The sequence below is a fragment of the Folsomia candida genome, unplaced genomic scaffold (genome assembly GCF_002217175.1).
Source record: "Folsomia candida strain VU population unplaced genomic scaffold, ASM221717v1 Fcan01_Sc002, whole genome shotgun sequence".
Lineage (NCBI taxonomy): Eukaryota > Metazoa > Arthropoda > Collembola > Entomobryomorpha > Isotomidae > Folsomia > Folsomia candida.
The window spans coordinates 9,438,078-9,462,886 of NW_019091194.1; the positions used below are offsets into that span (position 1 = coordinate 9,438,078).

Sequence of the window (24,809 nt, forward strand, 5' to 3'; positions counted from 1 at the left end):
TTGAAAACTACTTAGCTTTGTTGCACAAAGGAACAAATGATGCACCTATTCTATGCCTATTCACACACCAAATAAACGGAAGCTTTTTTCGCAGCAGGGTTGGATTAGATGTACAAATGAAGTAAGATGCGTCAATCTAACCCTAGACTGCGAGTATCATCATCATCATCTCATCGTATGGGGATCTTCGCTAGCCTCCTGCTTCATGAAAACATATCTGCGCCTATCTCTTTCTTTATTCGAGTCAGATGTTGTTGGAAATGAGAGACTTCATAGCTCAAGAAGATAGTAGAGAGTTGAGAAAAGTAAGAGAATAAGTTCATTGCTTTTGGTTAGTATTATCAACCCTGTGAGACCACTGAATAGAACTGTGGTGAATTTCTACTCTGCAAAAAACTACCCTCCTCGTTCAAAACGCAGGAGCCTTGCTTTTACTCCTTCCTCGTATTACTCTACTTGGAAGAGAATCAATAAAAATTGAAAAATAAAATACTCAGCTAAAAGAACACGGAGGAAAAAGCTCAATCCGCTCAATCTAATTTAGCAATTAAGGAAACGTTAACTAAATAATTTTATGTGCGAAGTTTACAAGGGGAACGTCGTTTTTAACATTTTAATTTTAATTATATATTACATCACGTAGAGGAACTAATAGTGGGTTGGGGCTTCAAATTGCAAGTTCATTTTTTGTTGTTTCACGTTCAACGTTAATAGATTATCGATTTTAATTGAAGGTAAATAGTAGGTAAATGAATTCTTGTCATCTTGTGTCTTGTACATTACAAGCTCATCGACAGACTTCCAATGTGCAATAATAAATGATGATGGAAAGGAAATTATTTTTTAGAAAATTGTAACGGTTTCGACTTTGCAGTGTAGAGTGAATCACACTGTGTGACGATAAATTGATAACTCTACAATTTAATGGAAATGCACAATGTGACCCGGCCGTAAAACAGTGCTTGGTTTCATCTTCATCAAAGTTTGTCCTATCTATCTTCGTCTGGTTATCACAAAATAAGTTTTAAAATCCTAGCATATTGTGGTAAGTGTTCAGTTCAAGTTCAAGCTAATCAAAACAACCCCTGTACGACGATGATGGTCCTTATCTCATTTCCTGACATTGTCGTCCTCATGATGCATAAAAATTCCCAAAGGCAGGAAAATTGCTCCAGCTTTAATTTCTAAACAAAAAATCAGGTAATGAACTTGTCTCGAGTATTATTATCTATCACAATGGTATTTTCCATTTATATCAAAATCCATACATAGTATGTAGAAGCAAGCATATGTCTGTCAGTGTCTGATGCTATTAATGATTACATATAACGCATTTATCAATCAACATGATCCCACGACGAATATTATTCATATTATTCATCGTGTATTAATTTGTACGTTGTGATTCACATTTAGATTGGATCGATAAACTTGAAAATTAAGAGAATTTTCAATGACATAGGGTGACGTGTTGGTTGGTGTAGTTGACAGAGTGTAATTAAAAAATCAAATTTTTTAAACAATGCACAATGTATTATGTGAGCAAGGACAATAATTGCAAGCAAAATGTATGACATCAACCACGAACCCGTCGACACCAACGCCATGCATACAATATCGTAACAAAAGTGCAATTTTTACATTAAATGACACAAGTTTTATGAGGACTTGCCTATTTTATTTATTTGAGTATTTTTAGTTTAGTAACTGTACAGCCATTTGCTTTTAGGACAGTCGAGATCGAGAGGACTAATATTTGATTATATGCAACTATGTTTACACATACAAAATTGAGACTCAATTATTGAATACTTCTTTTGGTGTCTGTAACTGGTATAATTAAACGAGGAATGGGTTAGGGTTTAATTATTATGATGATTGCTATCGTTTTATCTCTTGAGTTGCAAGTTCCTTTAATTTTCTCACCATGTAAGATTAGTGAGTGACAGTTTGCCGTTATCACTATCAGTCCATTCATTGATGAGTAGTAAATAAGTATGATTCATTCAGTGAGATACATAAATTCTAATTAACACCAAACTGCGCTATTTTAGTACGAACTTATAAATATTAAACGCAGATTAAAGTTACATCTATCTAGTAAATGGCAGTCCCTGTGGGGGTGGGGTTATTGTTGGCCAGGCTGATATTGAAATGATTTTGTTCACGAGTACATGACGTTGACATTTGGTGACAATGGAGAATCTGGTTTTATTTTTTTTATGATTTTGATTTGAAAAGTTTCATTATCGTTTGTCTAACAATATATTGAAGTAGCCTTGACCTTGAATTTGTTTTCGACAGTGAATTAAACTTTATTATTAGTCTTCTTCTGGACAAGAAAAGTTATGTCTGCCTATTAAGATAAAGTGGTTACGGTCGTATGCTCCTACATTTAAAATGGCTTAATTTTGAGTCAGTATACATACTGTACATGTACAGTACACCCTGTGTTAATTGTTTTATTGTTGTTGAAAGAGGGTGGAGGGTTTGTGTGGATGCCACGAAATAAATCAATTATTTCTATCAGAGGGTGATTATAAAAAGTACAAAATGACCCTAACAAAATTGTAAATTATAAATTTTCTAGTTATAAAAATAAAGTTTTCAAACGAGGATTAATGTCTATTGTCCATTGGCATATTTTATCCTGCACTGCGTACCGATAAATGACTCAGATTTTAAAATTTAGTTTATTTTTGAAATCTAGTTTGTTTTTGCGAAAATTTCTTCAGCTGCAAACGCTAAATTCGTGTGTTAGCGTGAATCTCTGTTCATTAGAAGAACATACAGTATACACCCATGAAATACGAAACTTTTAAGCTGTGGTCACGAAATGTCAACAACTTTTTCTATAGGATCAAATGTTGGACAATAGTTTAAACGTATCAAATGCATTAATAAACATTTAAACTGGGCTAAGACGTTCGCTTAATATTTTCATTTCTAGTATGTATCCATTCCTTCATCAAAATTTAATCTTTTTGTGAAAAGTTAAGCGTATGTACATACGTTTTAGCAACCAAACTACATAGTTTACAATGTCTCGCGACACAAGGTTACGTTTTTAGTGTAAGGAAACCGGAACTTCCACCGAGTAAATTGTCCGTTGGAAGAGGTTGGAATTTCCTGCTGGAGTTTGGGGGAATTTTTGTTGGCGTGTGTTGTTGATGGGGAGATTAGTGTGTAGGAATTGCTATTCGATCCATAATAATAAGATATCCACATTGTTACATGCTCTTCTTGTCTGTCTCTTCGTCCACGTTAACTTTGCTCACAAAAGTTCTTCGTTGAATCTATAAATAAATCTTTTAAATACTTTTACCGAAGTTTTAAAGAGAAGCACAAAGGAAATGAGAAGTATATGCAGGGGAGGGGTGTTGGTTTGGTAGTCATTTGGTTGGTGGAATGTATGCCAAGTTTCTTAATAAAGATGATCCATTTTCATCAGAATATGGACATGGTGCTAAAACCTCATAAATATATGCATCTCAATATATCGCTGATCAATACTTACGAAATGCTCAAACAACTAATTTCTGCATTATCTAGCGTTTTGTCCTCAACAAAAAATATTTTTTGCTCTTTAACTTTTCTATTTGATATCGTCTATAGTATCATCATTTTTAAGCTAACCCTTTGCTCTCTTAACAACTGAATAGGTTAAAAGAACGGATGAAAACACATGCAGATATTTATGTGACATGAAAAAATTCAAACTATGAACTGGATGGTTACGATTTTGACTGAATACTGGCATTGCACATGAGTGAGAAGTATAGTTGAGTACATACATAAATATCTATGTAGCTTTAAAAAATATATTTCACTTCATCATACACACAGTTATGAAGTACCAAGTTTAATGAATTCGTTTCTCTCTCCACATCAATAATGGAAGACTGTGATCTGTGATACTTACAATTAGTTAAATATTTGGCCAATAATTGTTTTAATTAATCAGTCTGTAGATTTATCCAGTTTTAATAATATTTAACTCAATCATAGTTATCGTTAGACACGATCAGTTTTTACAGTGTATACATGAACATCTCACATTGCGACTTCATTTGTTTTATTGCCAAGATTCTGACTGTTCTCATTTTTCAGTGACTACTTGTTGATAAGGATAATTACACATTTAGAAGGTTGTTTGGCATGTCCGAGTTTTCGTCTTTGTCCTCATCGATGCATTGTGTTGTGTAAGTGTAGTACACTACATGCTAACTTCAAAAAATTTACTTAGGATTAGCTCAGATCCAGTGAGTCATCATTGGAGTACCTGACGATGTTCGGTCATTGCAAATCTTACAGTGACTGGGAAGACATTGTCTCCAAAGTATCCAAGTTGTTGTAAGTACAAATCAAAAAGTTTGATGAGGCATCCAAGTTGTTTCTTTTCCCAGCGTTTGCATAGCGTATTTTGCGGCGTTCATTTTTATTTAGACACGGAGAACGGATGAATAATGTGGAAACTCTATCGTGGCAAGCAGAATGACTCATCTTTCATTGTTGAACTTGACAATTTTGTTTATTTGGTTGCTTCTATTTTGCAGATCTACTGCTTGAATGACAAACCAGGTTGAGTTTGCATGCTTTTAGAAGAAAAAGCTATTTTTGATCTCTAAAGATTTGGTATAACTAAACCCATTGGGTGAATTTAGTAGAAAGTCATACATACATACAATGATGTACCAATGATGTACCTAGACTACATGCAATGCAATCTGACTTTGTGAAACGTGAATAATGAAATGCAATCTGAAAATCGCTTCATTATTTAACTGCTTCTTCAGATCTTCTTTGGTTGGCCCACTCTACTTCCAACTTCAGTTCACACATCACGGCATGACTAAATCAAAAACTATCAATAATCTCTGCACAACAAGAGACTCGCACCGTGTTGAGACAAAAGAAATGGTGGGTTAATGGTAATAATAGTACGGTTTGTAGCTCTAATACAAATTTACAAATTGCCATATGACATGTCATTCATTTAATGTTTACCCTGATAATTAATCTTTTCTCCTTGTAATTGTTTATCGGTTTCACTTTTGCAGGGTACGTAGAGTACGATATGAGATACTGACGATACGCTATGTGCAACCTTTAAATGAGAAAATAAGCCGTATTATTTACATTTACTCGCTCCTGCTGCCTAATAATAATGAGTAGATTGATTGGGGAAGAACTGTATTCAGATTTCTTTCGATGATGGTAGATATTTAAGAATTAGGATGTTTAAAATTATTTAGCATTCTCATTGATGGTCGATTGCGGATGATTGTTAAATTTTGGTGTTAGTAGAACTTCTTACAAGTCGCAATTCAACAGACTGCAACCGGTTGTTCGCTTCGAGGTAAAGTTGAGTTGATTAAAAGCTGAAAGAAAGGTGGTTTAGTTCATTTGGACCATTTTATGATTGTTCTAACTAACTAGGCAAGTTATTACGTTCGACGGTATACATAAGGACCCACGAGATTTAGGTGTAGTAAAAACATCAGATATATATATATAGGTGTGGTTCACGTCCATTGTTCTGCAATAAGTATTTGTGGTGGATAATCTTGTTGGTTCAACCCTTTTAAAGCTTCCAACATGATCAATAATGCATTTAATTTGTCAGCTTTGTTTGTATTGTTTAGAATTTGTGAAACTTGGTTAAGTTAAAAATTATAAGGCATTGCAATTTTGGATATAGAGTTGAACGTAAATCACTGCCATTGGTAATAAAAAGTCTCTCCCCTTAGTTCTTCGTGAATGGGTTCAACCAACGTAAAGTATAATTCTGTAAAACATGACTAATTACCTGCAGAAATGGCTGAAAGCTATATTATAATTTTCGTTAATAAATAAGAAATAAATGTTTTTGATTAATGAATTGAATGATGTTAACATCTATTTTACGTGGCATTATTCAATGTCTCTCCTTAAATCTCAATTCCTGTCCAACAATCATTTTGCAGAAAATTCAAGTAATGCATAGAGTTACAACTTTTAATTGCGCTAGCCAAAGTGCGAATTAAATAAAATGACAGCATACCTTGTGGGACGCTGATGACCCCTGTATTATTTTAGTGTACATAAAGCATGATGTTTTTGCAGAGCAAATAACAGATGAGTTTACAAATATTGTAGTCAAACAGTGTACGATGGTGCAGTCACTGGAAAAAATGTGAAAACTTGCTATAGTTTAAAATTGCTAGTAGTCTGGAGTTTGAGGCCTTATGCATAATCTTCTACAATCTAATGATTGATTTATTAACGTATTGTATACATATGTTGGTAAAATTGGTTTAAAAGTGCCAATAATGGTTATTGCTGGGAATCTGTTTTACTCAATAAGCGTGTCTATTAGTTATGCATGCGGAACTCACAATAGTAATTGCAGAGACCAAGATCAACGTAAAGATAAGGACGCCAATTTTCGTTTCAATTACTGATAATGTTTTCCATGTGGGTTGTCTTACGTGACATGTCATGCATAGTTAGTTACTTGTTAATATCCAAAAAGTAATTAACATTTCTAGTTCTCGTATGCGCAGGCTTGGCTCTTTTTTGAAACTATCATTTTTAGCTATTTGCATTGGGTTAAACTACAGTTTATAAAAGCTTTTTTATAGACGACACTTCTTGCTCACTTCTTAATTGTTAAAAATGCAAGCATTCAACTTAACAATTCAGCATTCATTTCTGCACCATTGACTCTTCGTTTATTTGCCTCTTTCATTTACTGACGGATTATGGTGGAAGCGAATGCCTAGTTTGGAAGAGAAGACTAGTTTGTTATGGGCTTTAGCGATGATAGACTAAACTAATTCAACTATAAACGAAGTAAGTCCACATCTCATTGCGTTACAATAAGCATCAATATGTCAGTCAGTAAGTCAGTACAGTCAGCGTAAGCTATCAGTGTAGCGTCGCTTTTTAATACTTTCATTCAACGATTTGGCTCTCGTCCAAGAAACTTCAAGTTTTACTTTTACATAAAGAGCTCCGTAGTTTTCGTGCTAAGGGGGTCTTGCGTTATGGTTCGAATCACCAGCGTATCATCATCCACCCTCTGCCATAACCGGGTGGGGAAATAGTAATCTAATCATTACCAACATGTAGTTTATAAGTGTTTACTTATAATAAGCAAGCGAGTTAAGATATCGATAGATACGAACAATTGCAAAAACTTAAGCCTGTGTTTCCTCCGATGCATATTTTGTTTGCCTTTAGCTTAGAACTAAAGGCTACTTAATGCATTTGTGGACCCTTTGAATTGGCTGCATGTGCTTGCAATAATTCGATCAAGGCGTGAAATTTCCCAACTTCAGAATACTTCTACTATACGGTTATTCATTAGCAGTTTAGCACATGCTTGAAATCTACATTGCCGAGCAGCGTGGGTAGTGGCACGAGTTGAAAAAGTGCATAAAAGTGCACCAGTTTAATAGAATGAGAATTTTCCGGCAAACGGTTGACCTATCAAATCAAGTAGAGCAACAGCACCTATTGGTTTTAGGATGAAGAATTATTTGGGACAGAAACAGTGAACTGTTGAAAAACTAAATCTGCTGCATCTGGATGTTAAAGTTTGACAGGGTGTATAACTCTTTCGTGTTGTCATTTTTCGACGATCGACACTTACTTGCAGGATGGTATTCGAAAAGCTAAGCGCACATTTTACTATAGAACGAGAACCATGTGTAAAGTTTACACTGTAAACTTTGGAAACCTTGCTGGCTTGGATCGGGAATAAGATCGAGAAATTTTAAAAACGGTCTGATAATTTCGATGCATAAAACTCAACCTCCTGGAAGATACAAAAACGTGAAATCGTGGCGGATATTTACATGACTGCACTCAACTTATTTCTTCCTAAGATATCCTTTCGTACATTCAAAAGTAGGCTAAACAAACTGAAAATGTGCTACTGTTAACTTAAGAGTTGAGCTATTTACACTAAAGCTATTTTTCTTTGTTGCCTGCTGGGTGCGTGGTATTGCGGCTTTACAAATATGTATCATCTACTGTTTCCTTTAATTGAATGCAAATTAAGACGGTTCAGTTTGGTGGTGTTGAACATTTTAGCGTATGCAATATTGGATTGACACTCAAGATGCAAGATTTGCAGAATTCCTTAAAACTTACCTTGTTGGGATTTTTCATACACTATTCATCTTCAGAAGGAAATTGTTGGTGCAGACAAATTGTGAGCCTATGTTTACTTGGCACTTTGCTAAAACTAATAAACGAAGTTCAGGAATACTGATGATGTGTACTTGTGTACACAGGCAACAAATACAAAATAATATTTGATAATGACAATGATATCAATTTTTTATATCAGTTGAGTTTTGATGGTCCAGCAGGATGATACTACACTAAGTGTAGTATCAACTTAGAAGTGTAGTACACTTCTAAGTTGACGTAAAGTTTTTTGGGAGGTGAAAGTTAATTTGCAATGGAGTGAAGTTTAATAATGCAGTAGTCTAAAATGTATCTAAGTCGTGTGCATAAAATACGACTATAAGGATAAATATACGTTCAACAGATAAATATCTAAATTTCCAATGGCCATTTCAGTTACTAAAATAGTACGTCCTTCCTCATCGCCCTGCATTGCCATGCATCGATAAAGCCAAAGTTGATTTTGGGAATAAAATGCATAGGCGTATGGTGATATTCCATGTAATAATTACAATTGTCAGTGTTTAGCTGACTTGTATAAATGATATGTAGGTGGATATATAAGGAACACACACTTGCTTACTCAATTTTAATGTCTTTTTTTTCTAGACGGAGGGAAATGTCGGGGTCAATGGTTGAAGTGATGTCGTCTTCAACCACACCCAGGATGGGACGACGTTCCATGGCATTATCTGACATAGACCCAAAATATGTGTCACAGGTACTTTTACATTTGCATTGGGCTATAAAATCAATAGTGTGAAGTGATGCCACGTGAACTAATTAATCATACACCGGAAAGAAAATATGGGTGGGACCATGTCAGAACAATTGTTAAAATCTTTAACACCATTATAATTGAGACAATTTTATTCAGGATTTTCCTAAGTTCGTTAATTTTATAAAGAGTCATTCATGTAAGTCCTACAAGATTTGTCTTTTCTTTATGAAAAATTGTGTTCACCTTTTATGTCACTTCGAAGCTTTTCATCACAAATGATGTTTTCCTACCTGCGTTTCTAATTTCCGCACGGTGATTATGAAAGCATAAAAATGTAAATGAAAGATAATTTTATGCACAGTAAATTTTCTGGAATGAAACTAATATCTTGTTAAATTAACTATACTGTAACACAATTCGTCAGTCTTTTAGTATTTTAGAATTGTTTAATATATTGTAATCGGTAAGACATTGTTAATGATTTCGACCAGATAAATGCTAAGATTAGGATGTCATTGACAATTGCATTAGAATGTTTCCAAGTTTCAAACGTTGTCCATTTTTTTCAGAGCGGTATCTGGGAAGCTTCGGAGGTGGAGACGTCACGCGGGAGTATACGCATTCAACATTTGACCGCAGTTTCAGCCGCCGCGGCCAGTTCTCGAGCGTCCAGTGCGAGTATGGGATCAGCTTGTGGGGGAGGAATTAGTGGTGCCATTAGCTCTGCGTCTTCTGGAATTACTGCTGGCGGCGGTGGGGCTTCGAATAACCCAAGGTTTCCTAAATTGGAAGAGTGTGCCCATTTTCACTATGATTGCGTGGAGCTTCCTCAACTGAAGGTATACATGAATATGAAAGCTTTTTGAAGTAAATGTTTCTATCCACATGCACAGAGTTGTTGTTGGCTTCCGATTTCAATGATACAAAAAATTCCCATATTATGGCAACTCGTTTTTCAATTAATAAAGATAATTTACATTTTTATTGGTTTGTAAAGTAATGATAGGGCAGCATGCGGCAGGCAGATGAATGATTTTCACCACTTCTTACTCATTCCGCATAATTTTCTGATGTACAAAGTAGTATACCTCTTAATTAAGTGAAATTTAATCAATTTAGAACGAAAGATTTCTATCACAGTATTTCGTTGTTTGCCTTTTAGCATATGAAACAAGGTGCTTTATTATTTACTTATTTTTGCACAAGTAACTTGTGACAAGTAGTCCTATAGTAATTTTGAGCATTGAATGTTTTTTTCTTTGTGAAAGACTACAAACATGACAATGGTGCAGATATATAATATGTATTTTATCCTAGTTAATGCTTAGAATTAACATAATATCCAATATGACCAGTGTTTTTGATATGTAGTACGAAGGTTATTGTAACAAGTGGGTGCGGCTGTGATAAAATGAGTTGCTTGGAGGAAATTAACAATTCTGGTGTTTCGTGACAGTTTAAGGAGAAATAAAAGGTCCTTTTAGTTCGTACGTACATATTTAACAAAATGAACACGTGTATGCAAATATTAAAAAGTATAATTGAACTTGCGAAGAAAAACTTGAGATTATAACTGGTTTATGGAAACTGAAAACTATTATTGTTTGCTACAATCAATTTATGAAGTCAATTTCCTTTTACTAAAATACGTAATCATTGTTTTACGGAAGCCAATTATGTTGAACTTTTGTAATTGTTTGCAAGATTGGACTTAAATTTGCAAAGTCTTTTCAACATAAATACATAAATATACAAAAAGCCTTGACACATGGGAGTATTGGACATCTTACCAAAACTCGACAGACGCACATAACACACATGACAAAAAACAAAGAACCTGCAGACTGCTTATGTATCTCAAACGGTCAAAAGATTATTATCGCCTCTTGTTCGTCTTGCTTTTAGTTGGAGTTTTCACTTTCTGCTAGGTTTGTATATGCATACGTAAATTTTGGTGGATTTGGCCATATACTTGTCAACTTCACGCAAACAAGTTGGCATTTCTTGTTTAGTAATGAAATACATATATCTCGCCATTTATCTAATCCTGTTAAAATCTTGTTTCTATCCATTAATTCTGCTGAAGCGGCTTTACTTCTTTCCCTGATGTGATTAATGTTATGGGATTTGGAATATCGTTGAGAAGTATTGTCAATTGTGTGTGGTGGTTTCATTGGAATTTTAACAAGTGAGAACTGGCTGACGGCATCTTTCATTTGAGATGAGACTGTTCTTTAGCTTCTTGTTGACCTCTCCTTCGAATACTGGTTTCACTTAGTACGTAGGGCAGGGCAGGGTAGTATAGAAAACTTAAATGGTGACAGATTGCTACATGATTTATCTAAATTTAATGCAAAATTGATTTAACAAATTATGAAAGTAAAAGTTTAAAATACTTTAGGAAAACTTGAGAACAAAAGATTAATACATAAATGTTGTAATACACGCATGTATGTATGTAAATATGTATGAACGAGCATATGCATATGTAAAACTATTTTTGTACATTATAAAGTTATTAGTAGCCTTAAAATGACATGAAATATGTGCGAAATTTGAGTTATTTAATTTTTGTGCTTCTAGAATTGTACAATGTCGTCATTTTTCAGATTCGAATTCGAGATGATCCTTCAAAACCAATATCCGTCACTGGAGATGAAAATCAGGACAAATGTGCCTTTTCAATAGAGGTATGTCGCTCTTTATAAGTTGCGTGTCATTGAATGCCTATAGTGTAGTTGATTGGGAATAAATTCGTGTTTTTCTTTCAAACTACTTAACTTCACTTCTGCTTGATGAAATTTTTTTAAAATAAGATGAAGATAAGTTGACATAAAATATGATGACCAGATTCACAAAAATTAACATTTCAAATCTAAATATAGTCTGTTCAGAGATACATACAAGAAGTAGGAGAGAAAGTTCGGAGATAGGTGAAAACAGTGTTATATTTATAAATAATTCTGAAAATTCAACTGGGATGTACGTTAAGTAAATTTTGTCAACAACTTAATTCATATCTATTTATAACGTCCAAAATTATCGATTTCTGAGAGACATTGCTGAAACTCAGAAACTATTGAAACGAGAAGTTGTTGACTCTACTAAAGTGAGACTGTGAAAATGTATAGCTGAACTTGACTCGTGCCATGTATGGCATTATTTCTTTGTGTGGAATAAAATTATCTATGCAGAGATTATTGTGATTGCAATCCTTATGTGCGACAGATATTATGCAGTCGTGATACGATGCGTCCATTTATTGTATTTCAAGAATTTTTAGTTGATGACAATTTGTAGGATATTTTCCAAAGTTTTTTCATACACAATCCCCTGAGCTTAATGCTTAAATAAACCAACATTAGCGAGCTCTTTCTTAAATGCGTTGGATGAATTGCGGATGATTCAATCAGTATTTTAACTGACTCGAACATGACAATATGTATAACCTTGCTTTAGATTACATCGAATCTCGTCTCAACAGCTACAAAAAATAAATGATGATGAATGGTTCGATTTTACTCACTATAGCCTGTAACTGATCCTGAATTGAGAGATTATAATGCAGTGGTGATGTTTATGATGAATATGACTAATCTGTCCGACAAGACGAACTCGTGACGATTTGAGTTTTAGTGAGCAATGCATTAGTGGCGAAAATGATTTTTTTTTGTATTTATTTCTGCACCATGTACCTTATTGTGAGGACTACTATGATAATATATAAGGATGATGTGTAATGTAATTGAGTGTGATTTTGATTTTTTTCTTTCGTGAAGGTGGTTGCCGGTGGGCAGAGTTGGGCGATAAGGAGGACGCACAATAACATTCAGATGCTAGACAGCCAGCTTCATCGCTGCGTTTGGGATAGGACGTTCTCTCTTCTAGAAAAAGTGCATCAAGAGTCTGCTGTCGACCAACTCCAACAACAGCATGTGGGTGTCCCTTCTCTCTCATTCAAAATTAGCGAATTTAGACTTACTTCCGTGTTTCACTTGGTATTGTTGGCCATTGCTGTAGATATCCATTAAACTTTATCCCTCTTCTGTACTTTACTTACTGTTGTTGCTGTGTACAGCGTCTTTACCTTCAATTAATCCCAACTTTTTTCTACAAGTTGATCAGTTCTATCAGTTGAATGTCTTTTGCCAACAACATTTCCATCGAAGCCATATGGGATCATTTGTAAATCAAGAACTAAAAAAGAAGAACTAGTAAGCGAACCATTCATTCTGTTGAATTAATGGGTAGACTTGGTCCGTTTAACTTGTTGTCCATGATAATTATGTGCTTCAAGAAAACCATAATATCCGTGTTATTTCCCTCATTCAACAATAGCCCTTGCTAACCGGTATTTGTGCAGCAGCAGGTTGCTTTTGCTAGTCATTCAAGCCAAGTGCAGAATACGAATTAGAAATGCGGTGTTTAATAATGGTTGTTGTATCTTGTAATAGAATGGGTGCTGGGAGTTCGTTACAAATTATCTCGCGCGATTGAACCAGCTTCCAACATCGGCTATTACCTGTGGAACTGTACTAAGCTGGCTTGAGGTAAGTTTTGTTGTGATAAGCAAATTTTGTACATGTGATTGAGTTTGTTAAAACATTATAAAAACAAAATATATTTCTGGTAAAATTAGTTGGACAACCGTGGGAGACACATCGTGTCGTCAGATGAGAGTGCTATTAATACTCCAGCAGTTGCAGCGGCTTGTGCCGTGAAGAAATATGTAAGTACTTATGTAATTAATTAGCGATTTAAAATATAAAGCAAAACTGTTTTTTAGGGAGGTTTTTTTAGTGGTTTGTTTTACAAATTTGACAATGGTTTCCGGTTTCGGTCTTCTCATGGCTCTTGTGCAAACGTGGGTTTTTAAAATCATACAAGTCATCGCCCATGTTACCGTACACTGTTTTTTGACAATATCCAAATCAAAAGTGTCATACTGTCATCATTATCACCATCGCCGCTGATATAGGCTCATCCTTTTTCATTTTTGGTTTCTGCAAAACAGAACGAAGGATACAGTTCTACACATTTCAAAACAATGCTAGTCACTGTAAAAAGATGGCATTTATTTTATTCTTGAAATAGGTAGCATAAAAACGCTGTAGCCCATGAATTCGTCATATTTTGCAGCGTTTTTACTAAACGGAGAAAGAATCAAATGTTAAGATTATTCAAACGAGAAAAACTTATCATAATATTTTATTTCAGTTATTATCATTGCATACACATTACACGAATTACACATCAGAAAAGCTGACTACAAAGGAGTCGTACATTAAAATTCCCTAACCTGAATAAAAAACGAAGAAATCAATCACGAACGAGAAAAATAGTTATGTATATGTTACCATTTCCAGGTTGCTCAAGCTGCGGACGAAATATCATTCGAGGTATAAAAAACAACGGTTACTTTTTTACGGTTAATAAACTTGCTAATTGATATGATACGATTGATATGCTATTTGCCAGGTTGGTGAAATGATATCAGTAATTGACATGCCCCCACCAGAGGACTCGAACTGGTGGAGAGGAAAAAGAGGGTTTCAAGTTGGATTTTTTCCAAGAGATTATGTCCAGGTTTGACTTTTTTGTGGGTACTTAAGAATTTAAAGTTACAATTAATTGAAATATGTTTAACGAAAAAGGTTATTGGTGACAAAATCCCTGCCGGTCTACCGATTGTGCCATCAGTCAGAAAACTACAAAGATTATCTGTTTCTTCCTCATCCACTACTTCATCTGTTCCGGACAAGCCTGTGCTTCGGAAGCATGGAAAGCTTATTGCCTTCTTTAGGTAATGTCACGTACACAATATATAATAATAAATTAGCAACATTTCATGCAAAGATAATTATAATCAATTATATCAGTATAAAACGGTAGCTTTTTATTGACTGATTTATAATTTATAGGAGTTTTATCCTTTCGCGTCCATCAAGAAGGAGATTAAAACAATCTGGAATCTTACGTGAACGAGTATTCAGTTGTGATTTAGCAGAACATTTGCTAAATACGGGCAACGACAGTACGTCTTAAAAATGATTGGTGCATATTAATTACAAAGCGAAAACTGCGTTTTTCTTACTTCTAGTCCCCACTGTTTTGCGAAGCTGCGCAGAGTTTATTGAGAAGCATGGCATTGTTGATGGCGTATATCGGTTATCTGGAATTACTTCAAATATTCAAAAGCTTCGGTAAATTTAATCGATTTGTAGTGTTTTAAACCAGTTTTGGTATACATTAAATAATTGAAATAATTGTTTGGCACAACAATAGGAATGCATTTGACGAAGATAAAATTCCTAATTTGGAGTCAGACATGGCAATCAAGCAAGATATACATGCTGTCTCTTCACTACTAAAAATGTTCTTTAGGTAATTAATTATGTAGATATTTAATCATCAAGGCCTTCCTGCACTGATTAGAAATCACAAACCCATCTTTATACCACTTCTAATTTATTATTATTGTTTGAAAAATTAGAGAATTTCCTAATCCTCTTTGTACATATCAACTGTATGAGAAATTCGTTTCTGCTGCCAAAGAATCTGACCAGGAGAGATTATTCAAGATGCGTGAAGTTGTCCACGAGTTACCTCCTCCACATTATAGGTCAGTTAAAATATATTTTGTTGTTTATATAAACCTTTTTTCGTTTAAATAATATCATTCAAATACATAAGGCTTTTAACATTTTTGCGATCGTTTAGGACTCTTGAATACTTGATGAAGCATTTATCCCGTGTTGCTGAACGAAGTAGCGATACTGGTATGACCCACAAAAACCTCGCAATCGTCTGGGCCCCTAACTTAATTCGGTGCAAGGAATTGGAAACCGGTGGCGTAAATGCTTTAAAGGTATGTATATTAAATCCACGTTTAATAAATATTGTGCATGATGGATTGTTTTATTAATTAATATGGAACATTATTCCATATAGGGAATTGGGGTTCAAGGTTAGTATAGTACTTATACATATAATATGTTCTGAGTAACGATTATTATGTCATTTGCTGAGATTTTCACTAATGATTTCGTTCTTACAATTTTTTTACAGCTGTAGTGACAGAATATTTGATAAGACATGGTGGGTTAAATTAAATTTCATAAATAAAAATAATAAAGCGATAATAAATCACTTTAACGTCTGTAATCTTGTATTTCAGCTGATCTCATTTTCAATGATAAACTACCTACAAATTTCCCTACAACAACAACAGTATTAACACAAAAGTCTTCTGGAAGTTCCAGGCCAAAATCGCTGGCTATTTCGTCCCCAATCAAATTAATGTCACTAGAAGAAGCGCAAGACAAAGCAAGGGATGACAGAAAGTTTATTGACGTTGGAGGCGGCCCATCGTCCCTTCCTCCAAAATATCACACAGTGATTGATCTTCCTAGTAGTAGGAGGGCAGGGTTGAAGAATAAGCGATCACCGATGGGGTGGAAACACTTCTTTTCGAGGAATCGCAGTTTTAATGCTTCTAAACCTCAAAGGAAAGCTTTTACACCTGGTGACATCACAGTAATTGTAAGTTTTCCGTCCTTGTGATGTGTGTTTTCAATGATTAATTTGTAATTTGTAGTCTAGCTATACTAATTAATGTGCATTATTTCCAGACAAAAAATATGCCACAGCCAGGACCTCAAGGCATGCAAACAAATTGGACTGGTCGACTTCGCCCACTTCGTCCAGTGAAAAGTGTCGAATCATTAGTGTCGCCTCCACTTTATAACACCGCCACTGGCTCAGGTGCTGGTCACGGAAACGAATCATCAGCAATACTACGTGACCAACACTCTGAATCTGTCATCATGGAAGAAATGGAATCATCTTTGTCGAGATCAAGTCCCGCCACCCCAGTCGCTGCTGACGTTGTATTCCATCCTCTACCCGCAAATTCAATTGATGCGAGATGTCTTCAAAGTAAAACACATAATAGGTCTATCTCTCATGACTCTTATTTTGAGTTTGGAGAATTTCGCAACAGCAATAACGTATACATTGACGATACGCTGGAGGAAGAAACAATGTCTCAATCATCAAAATTGTCGCTAGATCTATCAGGCAGTGAAATCGGTAGCAATGTCACTAGTCCTGTCAAAGCTGCTGGATGCTCTCTCCGCTCAAAATCTGAAGAAAGGGAACGTTCTCGCAAGGAACCTTTTAAAAGTCCAATAACACCTCCACCAAGTGCAGCGTCAACTATGCATCCTAGTGATTCCTATCAAAATGCATTGTCAGATGAAAATATAGTAGTGACGAAACGAAACTCGACCGCTACCTCACCAATATTTTTCAAATCTCAAGCGAGACCAAGCAAGTGGAGGGATTCGGAAGTGCAAACTTCACAATTAAAGCTATCCGATGTTGGCGTGTCTACGGAGGAGGAGAGTGGTATTTATGGTACGGGTACAAGAAAAGGCGTTGATTCTTCTACTTCGATGGATGAAGAGCTAGGCAGATATGAACTAGATAAGAACTCCAGTTTTGACGAGAGCTCGGAAATGTCAACTCCAGAGAAAGAGCAGTTTCTCAGTAGTATTTCAACAAATATCATTTATTCCCCGCTCGTGAACGAAATATCTTCAATGTCTTCAGCCGAGCATATCAATCTTCTTCATTCTACTAGTAGCATATCCTCGACATCTACTCAGAAACTGTCAGTGAACTCGAATCGGTCGTCAAAATCAGTTGATGATGCTTTCACAACAACTTCTAGTGCTAATGTATGCCTGTTCGTCTGTCCACTTTACGAAGCGGGCGTAACAAACGAAGATTTGATTGGAAGACCTGCTGCTCACCAAGATGTTTTTAATCAATGCCAGGCGGCTAATGATGATGTGGTGGTGTTGGTAGAAACAACTAACAGCGTTGCTCAAGAAGCATCATCGTCAGAAATTGCTGATTATTCTGATTTAAATTCAAATACCTCTAAAGACCTTTCTCACATTGCTGTGAATAATAATCCCGTAGAAAATAAGTATGAGAATGATTCTATTGGGAAAATTGATGAGTTGACCACTGCTTCCAATATTCTAACGACCGCCAAGACGATTCCACCACAAAGCAAGGAAATCTGTCATATTTATGAAAACGAAAGAATTTATCAAAATGAACCAGTGGCACCTTCCAGAAAAAAACTAGCAGTATCAAGCGAAACATTATCATCGAAATCATCATCATCATCCGTGCTTCACCCCAACAATGTAACTACTACTTCAACTCAACTGGAATCCTTCTCTCAGCAAAATCAAATCTCTGAAGAGAAATCAGGTGCTGTATTGGAATTTGAACAAATTATAATGATCAAACCGAAAGCCAAAGAACCTTTGCCGCTCACTTGCATTGACGTCAACGCTGCATACACTGACTGCATAGGAGAGGAACATTATGAAAACATTAGTGAATCACATTACGAAGGAAATATTTATGAAGATATCGACAGCGAAAGTGACAAGCAGCAAAGAGAGGGTAAATACAGAGGGACAAATAGTTGTAGGTACGAAGCTGTTTCATCCCCACCCATAAAGCCTAGCGATACTTTTGCTGTCAGCCTCTCCTCTACGGGTTGTGGTACTGGTGGTCGACTCAAAGATAACTCAGCTCCATCATCATTTTACCCACCTCAGGATTTACCAGCAGAAGAGAACTGGGATGATCATGATGATGGTGATTATGAGAGCGTTCGATTTCAAAAAGTGGACGACAAATTAATTCCTCATCATTATTCTGAAATTGAAGAGAAAACAGCATCAACTACAGCTTTAGACGATAATAATGATGACAGCAAATCGGGTTCCACCCCTTCTCATTCACGAACTGATGAAATGATCACATATCTTGAAGTCCAAACCCCCTCATTCAAGCTAAGAACGGATAGCCTGGAGGATAATAATAAGAGTGAGGAACAGTCTTCGTATGAGAGCGTGGGTCTCAAAAATTCAGAAACCATTGATGATGTGAATTCTCCCATCTCAGTGGACGAAGTGATTCACTTTATTGATAGCCCCTTGGTTGTGGAAAACCCAGTTTATTCGCTAGAAATGGAGGGGATCAATCCTGAAGATATTGAAACCATGCACAAAACTCAAATGCAATGTAGTCGTGGTGCTGGTGGTGCGGAAGAAGATGATGGAGATTTCGACGTATCAATTAATGAAAGCGTTAGCCTCAGTTTATCCGTGGAAGAAGATAAAAGTAACACAACTCATGGGAAACCAATGCAACTGAAATCTCAAAATTTGAAACTTCTTGGCCGTTGTAACAGCGCCCCATTAACAGAAACTAAGGTAGACTTTGTCATTACGGACGTCTATCGACAATCAGATGACAGACCATCTTCCACACTGGTAAATGATCAACAAAAGCATCAACAAAATAAAAACAACAACGACAACTTAACCCTGTTTAAGCTCCCTTTAAATAAGCGACTATCGGAACCCTCACTGCTGCAATTCAATGTAAACTCAAACTCTCTCACCATAAAGACTGATGAAAATAATGCAACTGCTTGGAAACTCACGGATGCCAAACGTCTTGCCAATAGGAAGTCAAGTGTTAAAGAATTACTTTCAAAGTTTGAGAGTCGGGACTCGACGCCATCCCCCACAAACACATCTTTCAGCAACCATTTTAACACATTACCACACGTTCATAACAATAACAAGGATACTCAGGGCTCATTAGTTCCAGGTCTTCCAAAGCCAGTGTCACAAAATTCGCTTAAGGTGTCCGTTCGTGGTAGTGGTAGCGCCGTTATTGGAAGAAACAAAAACACCGATGCGTTAGGAGGATTTGGTGGTACTGGAACTGGCAGTGGACGTTTTCAGCATCATCGGTTTTCTATGGGTGATATTCTTCTTGGCCAATCCATGTCTGAATCGGATGACCTCAATTCTGTGTGCAGTCATTCTCCATCTCCAAAGAACTCTATGATTCGATCTGATACATTCCCAGAGTTAAGGTCTGCAAATTCTAGAGTTCCAACCGCATCAAAGGAGAATCTTGACTTAAGTGCATCGTTGGATAGAAATTCACAGTCACAAGGAAACCTATTGAACGATAATAATGATGCGAGTCCATTGGGTAAGTAATACACATATTTAACGAGCAGTTATATTTCAGTAATATGCATACTTACTAAATAAATAGTAGCAACTTGTAATATGTATATATTTTTTGTTTTAGTTCCAGAAAAAGGTGCTCAAAATGCTCTCCGTATCGCCATGAGTGCTGTCGATATGAATGATCCAAACACTAGGGAGCGGATTGAAAAGTACAAAGAAGAACGAAGATCATTTCTCCGTCAAAAGATTACATCTGAAATTAATTCAGAGTGTACTCAAAAACCATGTATTGCGACGACGACGACAGAAGAAGGCGAAAAGGAAGAATCGCCATCCACGTTATCTCCAGCAGACGTTGAATCCTGCAATAGTGAAGTTTTAAGCAATCGATTAAACGCTAATGATAATGATTCATACATTTCTACAATATCTAACACCACTCGTAGCAATTCGTCTTCAACTCAAGTTACGACATTTACTAGTAACAATAAATCACCATCAGATTCACCAAGAAAACGAGCATTTTCTGAAGATATTCCTCAAGCTTTCTCAAACTCGTATTTTACAAAGACGAAATCAATAAAAACGGAACCTGAATTCACCAAATATTCAGAAGAATCTTCCACCACAAAATCCACAATTACTCAAGGAATTAAAATCCATGAAAAGATTGCATTATGGACTTTACAAAAGAAGGAGATATCGAAATCTACTCTTTCTTGTGCTGAGATCTCCTCTAACAAATCCTCCACCGACTCAAGTCACAAACCTTTTGTGAAACCAATCTTAAGAAGAGAAGTTACCACGAGTTCAATTAGTTCTGTTGAATTAAGTAAATGTAAGTTAAATGTGGCGAGAGTTGAAAATAGTAGTAATGGTGGGAAAAAGATAAAGGATATGGCTGCCTTTTTTGAAGCCAAAAAGTTTTAACTAATATGTTTTACTAAAATATGTTTTATTAAAATATGTTTCCTTTTATGGTATTTTATGGTACTCAGTGTTCACGACACTTTTATAATAAGAAATGGAACAGTATATATTTTAAGTTTTTTTACAACGAAATAGAATTGTAACTAATATGAGGCCTTTTAAGATGAATTTCTAAGTCTGCTGCTTAACAAAGCTTGAAATTATATGTAGCTTTACCTGTTGTGCAGTATACCACAAGCAATGCAATTGCAACTTTTAACTTTTATTTATGCATTGTTACTAAATAGTAAAATTTCGTCTCATTTTAAACATTGTGGAATTGAGAATTTCTGCTGTACTAACTATTAATAGTTGAATCTCCTCGGTACACAAGTTTTAATTAGATGCAAATAAACACACAGCACAGAATTATCATTGGCTAGGTCCCTGATGCTAGCTCCCCATACCCACCGATACATATACCGTGAATATCTGCATGGTACAAATAATCATAAGTAATGAGGGTGTCGATGAGTATACAGGATCAGCATTACTAGTTTGCCAATATTATCAGTACGACAAATTGGTCCTTAGTCAGAGAGGATAATTCCGTGCTTGACCTGAAAACTGAAAATGAGTTTATTTGAGGTACGTAGTATGTAAACATTTTTATGCCAAAATGCCGTATGAGATAATAAATTGAGAAGGATGCCTACCTCAAAATAAAAACGAATTTTTGCGTGATATACTGTGGAAATTCTTATACACATATGTATGCAACGTTAAGTTTTAAAGGTTTGAGTTGCATGTCGTGCTTAATTTTGAGTGCCTTCTTGAATTTAGTAAATGCTAAAAAATACGAAATATTCGAAATACAATTTTATGAAATATGTATGCAGGATCTCTCTTTAAGATAGAACATGACACCTTCACAACAATAAATGATGCATAGGCATAATAATATGTATGTAGACTTAAGGTTATATATTTCACTGAAACACGTTGGTTTTTGCATTGGTTTCAGTATAGCTTTAAATTATGTGTTTTTGATTTTACTATTTGTTTGTATTTAATAACATGCAATTATACATACATAACTTCTATTTAAAATGTTTGCAACATCACCAATTCTGTCATGTTTTTATACTGTTTATTAAAGTTTTGATATTACTTCACTTTACACATTTTAATTGCAAAGAAAGGAACGGTAATTACGGCAGTATGGAACTCCCGAAACTAATTTATTGTAATAACAAATATGCAACTAAAGAACAAAGACGAAATATGTAATATGCAGAAAATTATGTTATACGTATGTAATTGAGCTCGTTCGCCTTAAAGAGTGGGAATAAAAATTGACCCTACTTTACAAATATATGTATCTAATGTTATCCGAAATTAAATCATCATAATTTTGTATCATATTATGATGTTTGTTCATCAGCTCAATATTCAGTGGTTTTGAAATAAATCAGTGTTTCCTTATGGAACAATGTCAGAGTGAAGAACCGTTTATCCAATTATGTAGCTTTCGACCCTACAATTTGTAAAGATCCGGATTACTGAATAAAATAGTTGTATTATTGGTGCCACCAGTTCATTGATGGATGATTTATTGTCTGTTGATTTAAAGCAATAAGTTTTATATAATATAGAAATATCGAAATTGACTAACAAAATACACTTTGCAGACATAACTTATCTAGATACAGATTATGCAATATCAGTCAACTTTTAACAATAACACTGGCTCAAAAACAGCCAAAGCATGGGTTATTCAATATCACGTAAGAATCATTCTCATGACATATTTTCATTATTCTTAGTTTACTATTAGATGGTGATTTTATTGTTTTTCGCATTGGTCTGATATCAGTTTATTCTATTCTAATAACCACTTTTGACTTTACTCAGTTGCTAATTTCCTATTATATTCTGTGAAGAATTTTTTAAAAAACTCGTAAGTGGAAATCATAATGGCACAAGCTGGAGCAACTTTTACAATTCTAGGAACAAAGCCTGCAAATAGTCCGTTTACTCCCGACGTTCTGTAAATTTTTATAAATACTTCCCTTGTTGTTGTCAGTCTCTGTCCTGAATTACATCATTTTATTTATTTATTTTTGCTCGTATTTGCAAGGACAACAACGTCGTCAAAACTCGCTTACCTTTTTGTTCCGAAAAATCAACTTCACCTAGTTCAATCTGTCTGTATGTCTTTACAACGTCAAATGGAAGCGTAGCTGTTCCAGCAATCTATGTATAGAAGTATAGGATGTATAGGAAAGTATTACGACATTATATTCATATTTGATAATGTAAGAAAGAAAAAATGATGATTATTAATTGTTAATGCATGCATACCGATCCAGCCACAGCTCCAGCCATAAAACTAAATGAAAGAGATGGGTCTTTTTCGTGTCCACACATTTTTTTTATTCCTTCATAACTCCCCCAGTATATTGCTGTATCCATAAAATGCATAGACTCATTGATTATCACAATTCAAAATTGTTTCAGCGTACCTGAAAATGGAACATCCCTACTAATGCTCGGAATATAGCCCAACCAAAATCCACGTAAACCTCTAGCTCCATATAGATCGGCACACGCCTGTTGAAGCTCTAAATAGGGACAACAAAATAGCAATGCTAGTTTACACAAGTATAAAGAGCTTAAACTGCAAAACCCTTAATTTACCTCTGTAAGTCAAACGCTTGGACTGCATCTTGGTGCGAATAAGTTCTAACGGATTGACGACGGTGACAGCCCACAGTCGAGCAAGCCCACCACTTACTAGTGGAATAATAACAGGTTGTTCAGCAACCCCGGTCATTTTGGTATAACTATCACTGAATAAAACCCTCAGTTGCTCGTACGAAACAAAATATATTATTGTTGCAGGAACAGCCATTATAAGCGTTGGGGGTAGACCACTCCACAATGATAGAACACCTTCGTTCCGAATTATTTTTGAAAAAGCGTCCTAAAAGCAATCGAATGACATTAAATTTATCATCAGTACTAAAGGCAGAGGTCTATTAGAAATAATGTTAATGTTTGTCATTGTTACAATAGTGGAAGTGAAATGTCCGGGTCGATTCACCCAAGCGTTGACTTTGCCATTTATACACTGGCAAAGATGGTCCATGAGGCCGTTGCAATATAGAAAGCATCGATTTGAATGAAGTGCTTTTTGTTGGGCTTGGAGCCTGATTTTTACAACATCCAGCGGAGTAACTGCAATTCAAGGATTCACGCATTCAATAATATTTGGAAAAACATGCATACAATTAAATTAAGCTGAACACAGAGGAATCTTTCTTCATACCAAGAACTGAAGTTAGGAGTGCACCCGTACAGGAAGACATCATTTGTTGAAAAGGAGTGATACGATATTTCTTTTCTTGTTCCAGCTCCTCCGAGCTTAGACGATCTCCTCCCATTTCTCAAATTTTTAAACCACGCAACTTCTGTTCAAGTTTCCAATTTGGCGTTTTCGTTGTTCAAAAACTTAAGGGTAGTCAATTATTGATCATATATAGTATATAATATAGTATATAATATATAATGCTATTTATTACGAAAGATGATGCAATTGCAAAATTTACATACAAGATCACGTAAAAAAGTTAACTTTGAAATTAGTTTGTAGCGATATAGTCCATGAGTGGTCGTGCCTTACCGGTAGCGTGCACGTATGAACATGCAGCCACAGTGGTCAAGATAAAGACGGAATATTATAGTTGACCAATTTCACGTGGGGCACGTGTAGGTGACCTTGTTGTGGTTAGTGAAACCGCAAAAAGCATTGCTCTGAGAGTTTGGTGCCACGGAATATTTATCAAGATCAGAATGGACTACTCTATGACTTTTCCTTATTCCAAGTAAAAGTTGAGTTGATTTTTTAGTCGAACACA

General features: G+C 35.4%; 2 protein-coding genes across 3 annotated transcripts; one reads left to right on the plus strand and one right to left on the minus strand.

Moving 5' to 3' along the window:
* Positions 1–132: 132 nt before the first annotated feature.
* On the plus strand, positions 133–22,489 carry LOC110843377. The gene is made up of 20 exons (XM_022089339.2): positions 133–1,200; positions 8,788–8,899; positions 9,469–9,738; positions 11,509–11,589; positions 12,679–12,834; positions 13,354–13,449; positions 13,539–13,628; positions 14,266–14,298; positions 14,378–14,485; positions 14,554–14,702; positions 14,821–14,933; positions 15,000–15,102; positions 15,185–15,283; positions 15,393–15,521; positions 15,620–15,767; positions 15,851–15,866; positions 15,968–15,997; positions 16,077–16,441; positions 16,531–19,999; positions 20,102–22,489. Exons 2-20 carry the CDS (start codon positions 8,798–8,800, stop codon positions 20,908–20,910), a joined length of 6,366 nt encoding a protein of 2,121 aa, XP_021945031.1. The 5' UTR covers positions 133–1,200; positions 8,788–8,797; the 3' UTR covers positions 20,911–22,489.
* LOC110845314 (solute carrier family 25 member 40) lies at positions 22,462–24,716 on the minus strand. 2 transcript variants are annotated; one of them, XM_035847344.1, is made up of 8 exons: positions 24,575–24,716; positions 24,221–24,402; positions 23,963–24,129; positions 23,590–23,875; positions 23,415–23,513; positions 23,254–23,354; positions 23,058–23,145; positions 22,462–22,983 (listed from the first exon to the last, which is right to left on the minus strand). In XM_035847344.1, the coding sequence occupies exons 2-8, from the start codon at positions 24,333–24,335 to the stop codon at positions 22,796–22,798; spliced, it is 1,044 nt and encodes a 347-aa protein (XP_035703237.1). In that variant the 5' UTR covers positions 24,336–24,402; positions 24,575–24,716; the 3' UTR covers positions 22,462–22,795. The 2 variants fall into 2 exon arrangements, with proteins under 2 accessions (XP_035703237.1, XP_021947403.1); XM_022091711.2 differs by having other exon boundaries at positions 24,505–24,677.
* Between the last annotated feature and the right edge of the window lie 93 nt (positions 24,717–24,809).

Bases quoted from the DNA above. Each gene is read 5' to 3' on its own strand.
- LOC110845314 (XM_035847344.1), bottom strand. From the start codon at position 24,335: ATGGGAGGAGATCGTCTAAGCTCGGAGGAGCTGGAACAAGAAAAGAAA. The intron at 23,876-23,962 runs GTAACAATGACA...GATTGCTTTTAG, and splicing joins GACATTTCACTTCCACTATT to GACGCTTTTTCAAAAATAAT. The intron at 22,984-23,057 runs GTAAGCGAGTTT...GATGTAATTCAG, and splicing joins TGATTTTTCGGAACAAAAAG to GACAGAGACTGACAACAACA.
- LOC110843377 (XM_022089339.2), top strand. From the start codon at position 8,798: ATGTCGGGGTCAATGGTTGAAGTGATGTCGTCTTCAACCACACCCAGG. The intron at 15,284-15,392 runs GTAATTAATTAT...TTGAAAAATTAG, and splicing joins CTACTAAAAATGTTCTTTAG to AGAATTTCCTAATCCTCTTT. The intron at 15,522-15,619 runs GTCAGTTAAAAT...GCGATCGTTTAG, and splicing joins TTACCTCCTCCACATTATAG to GACTCTTGAATACTTGATGA.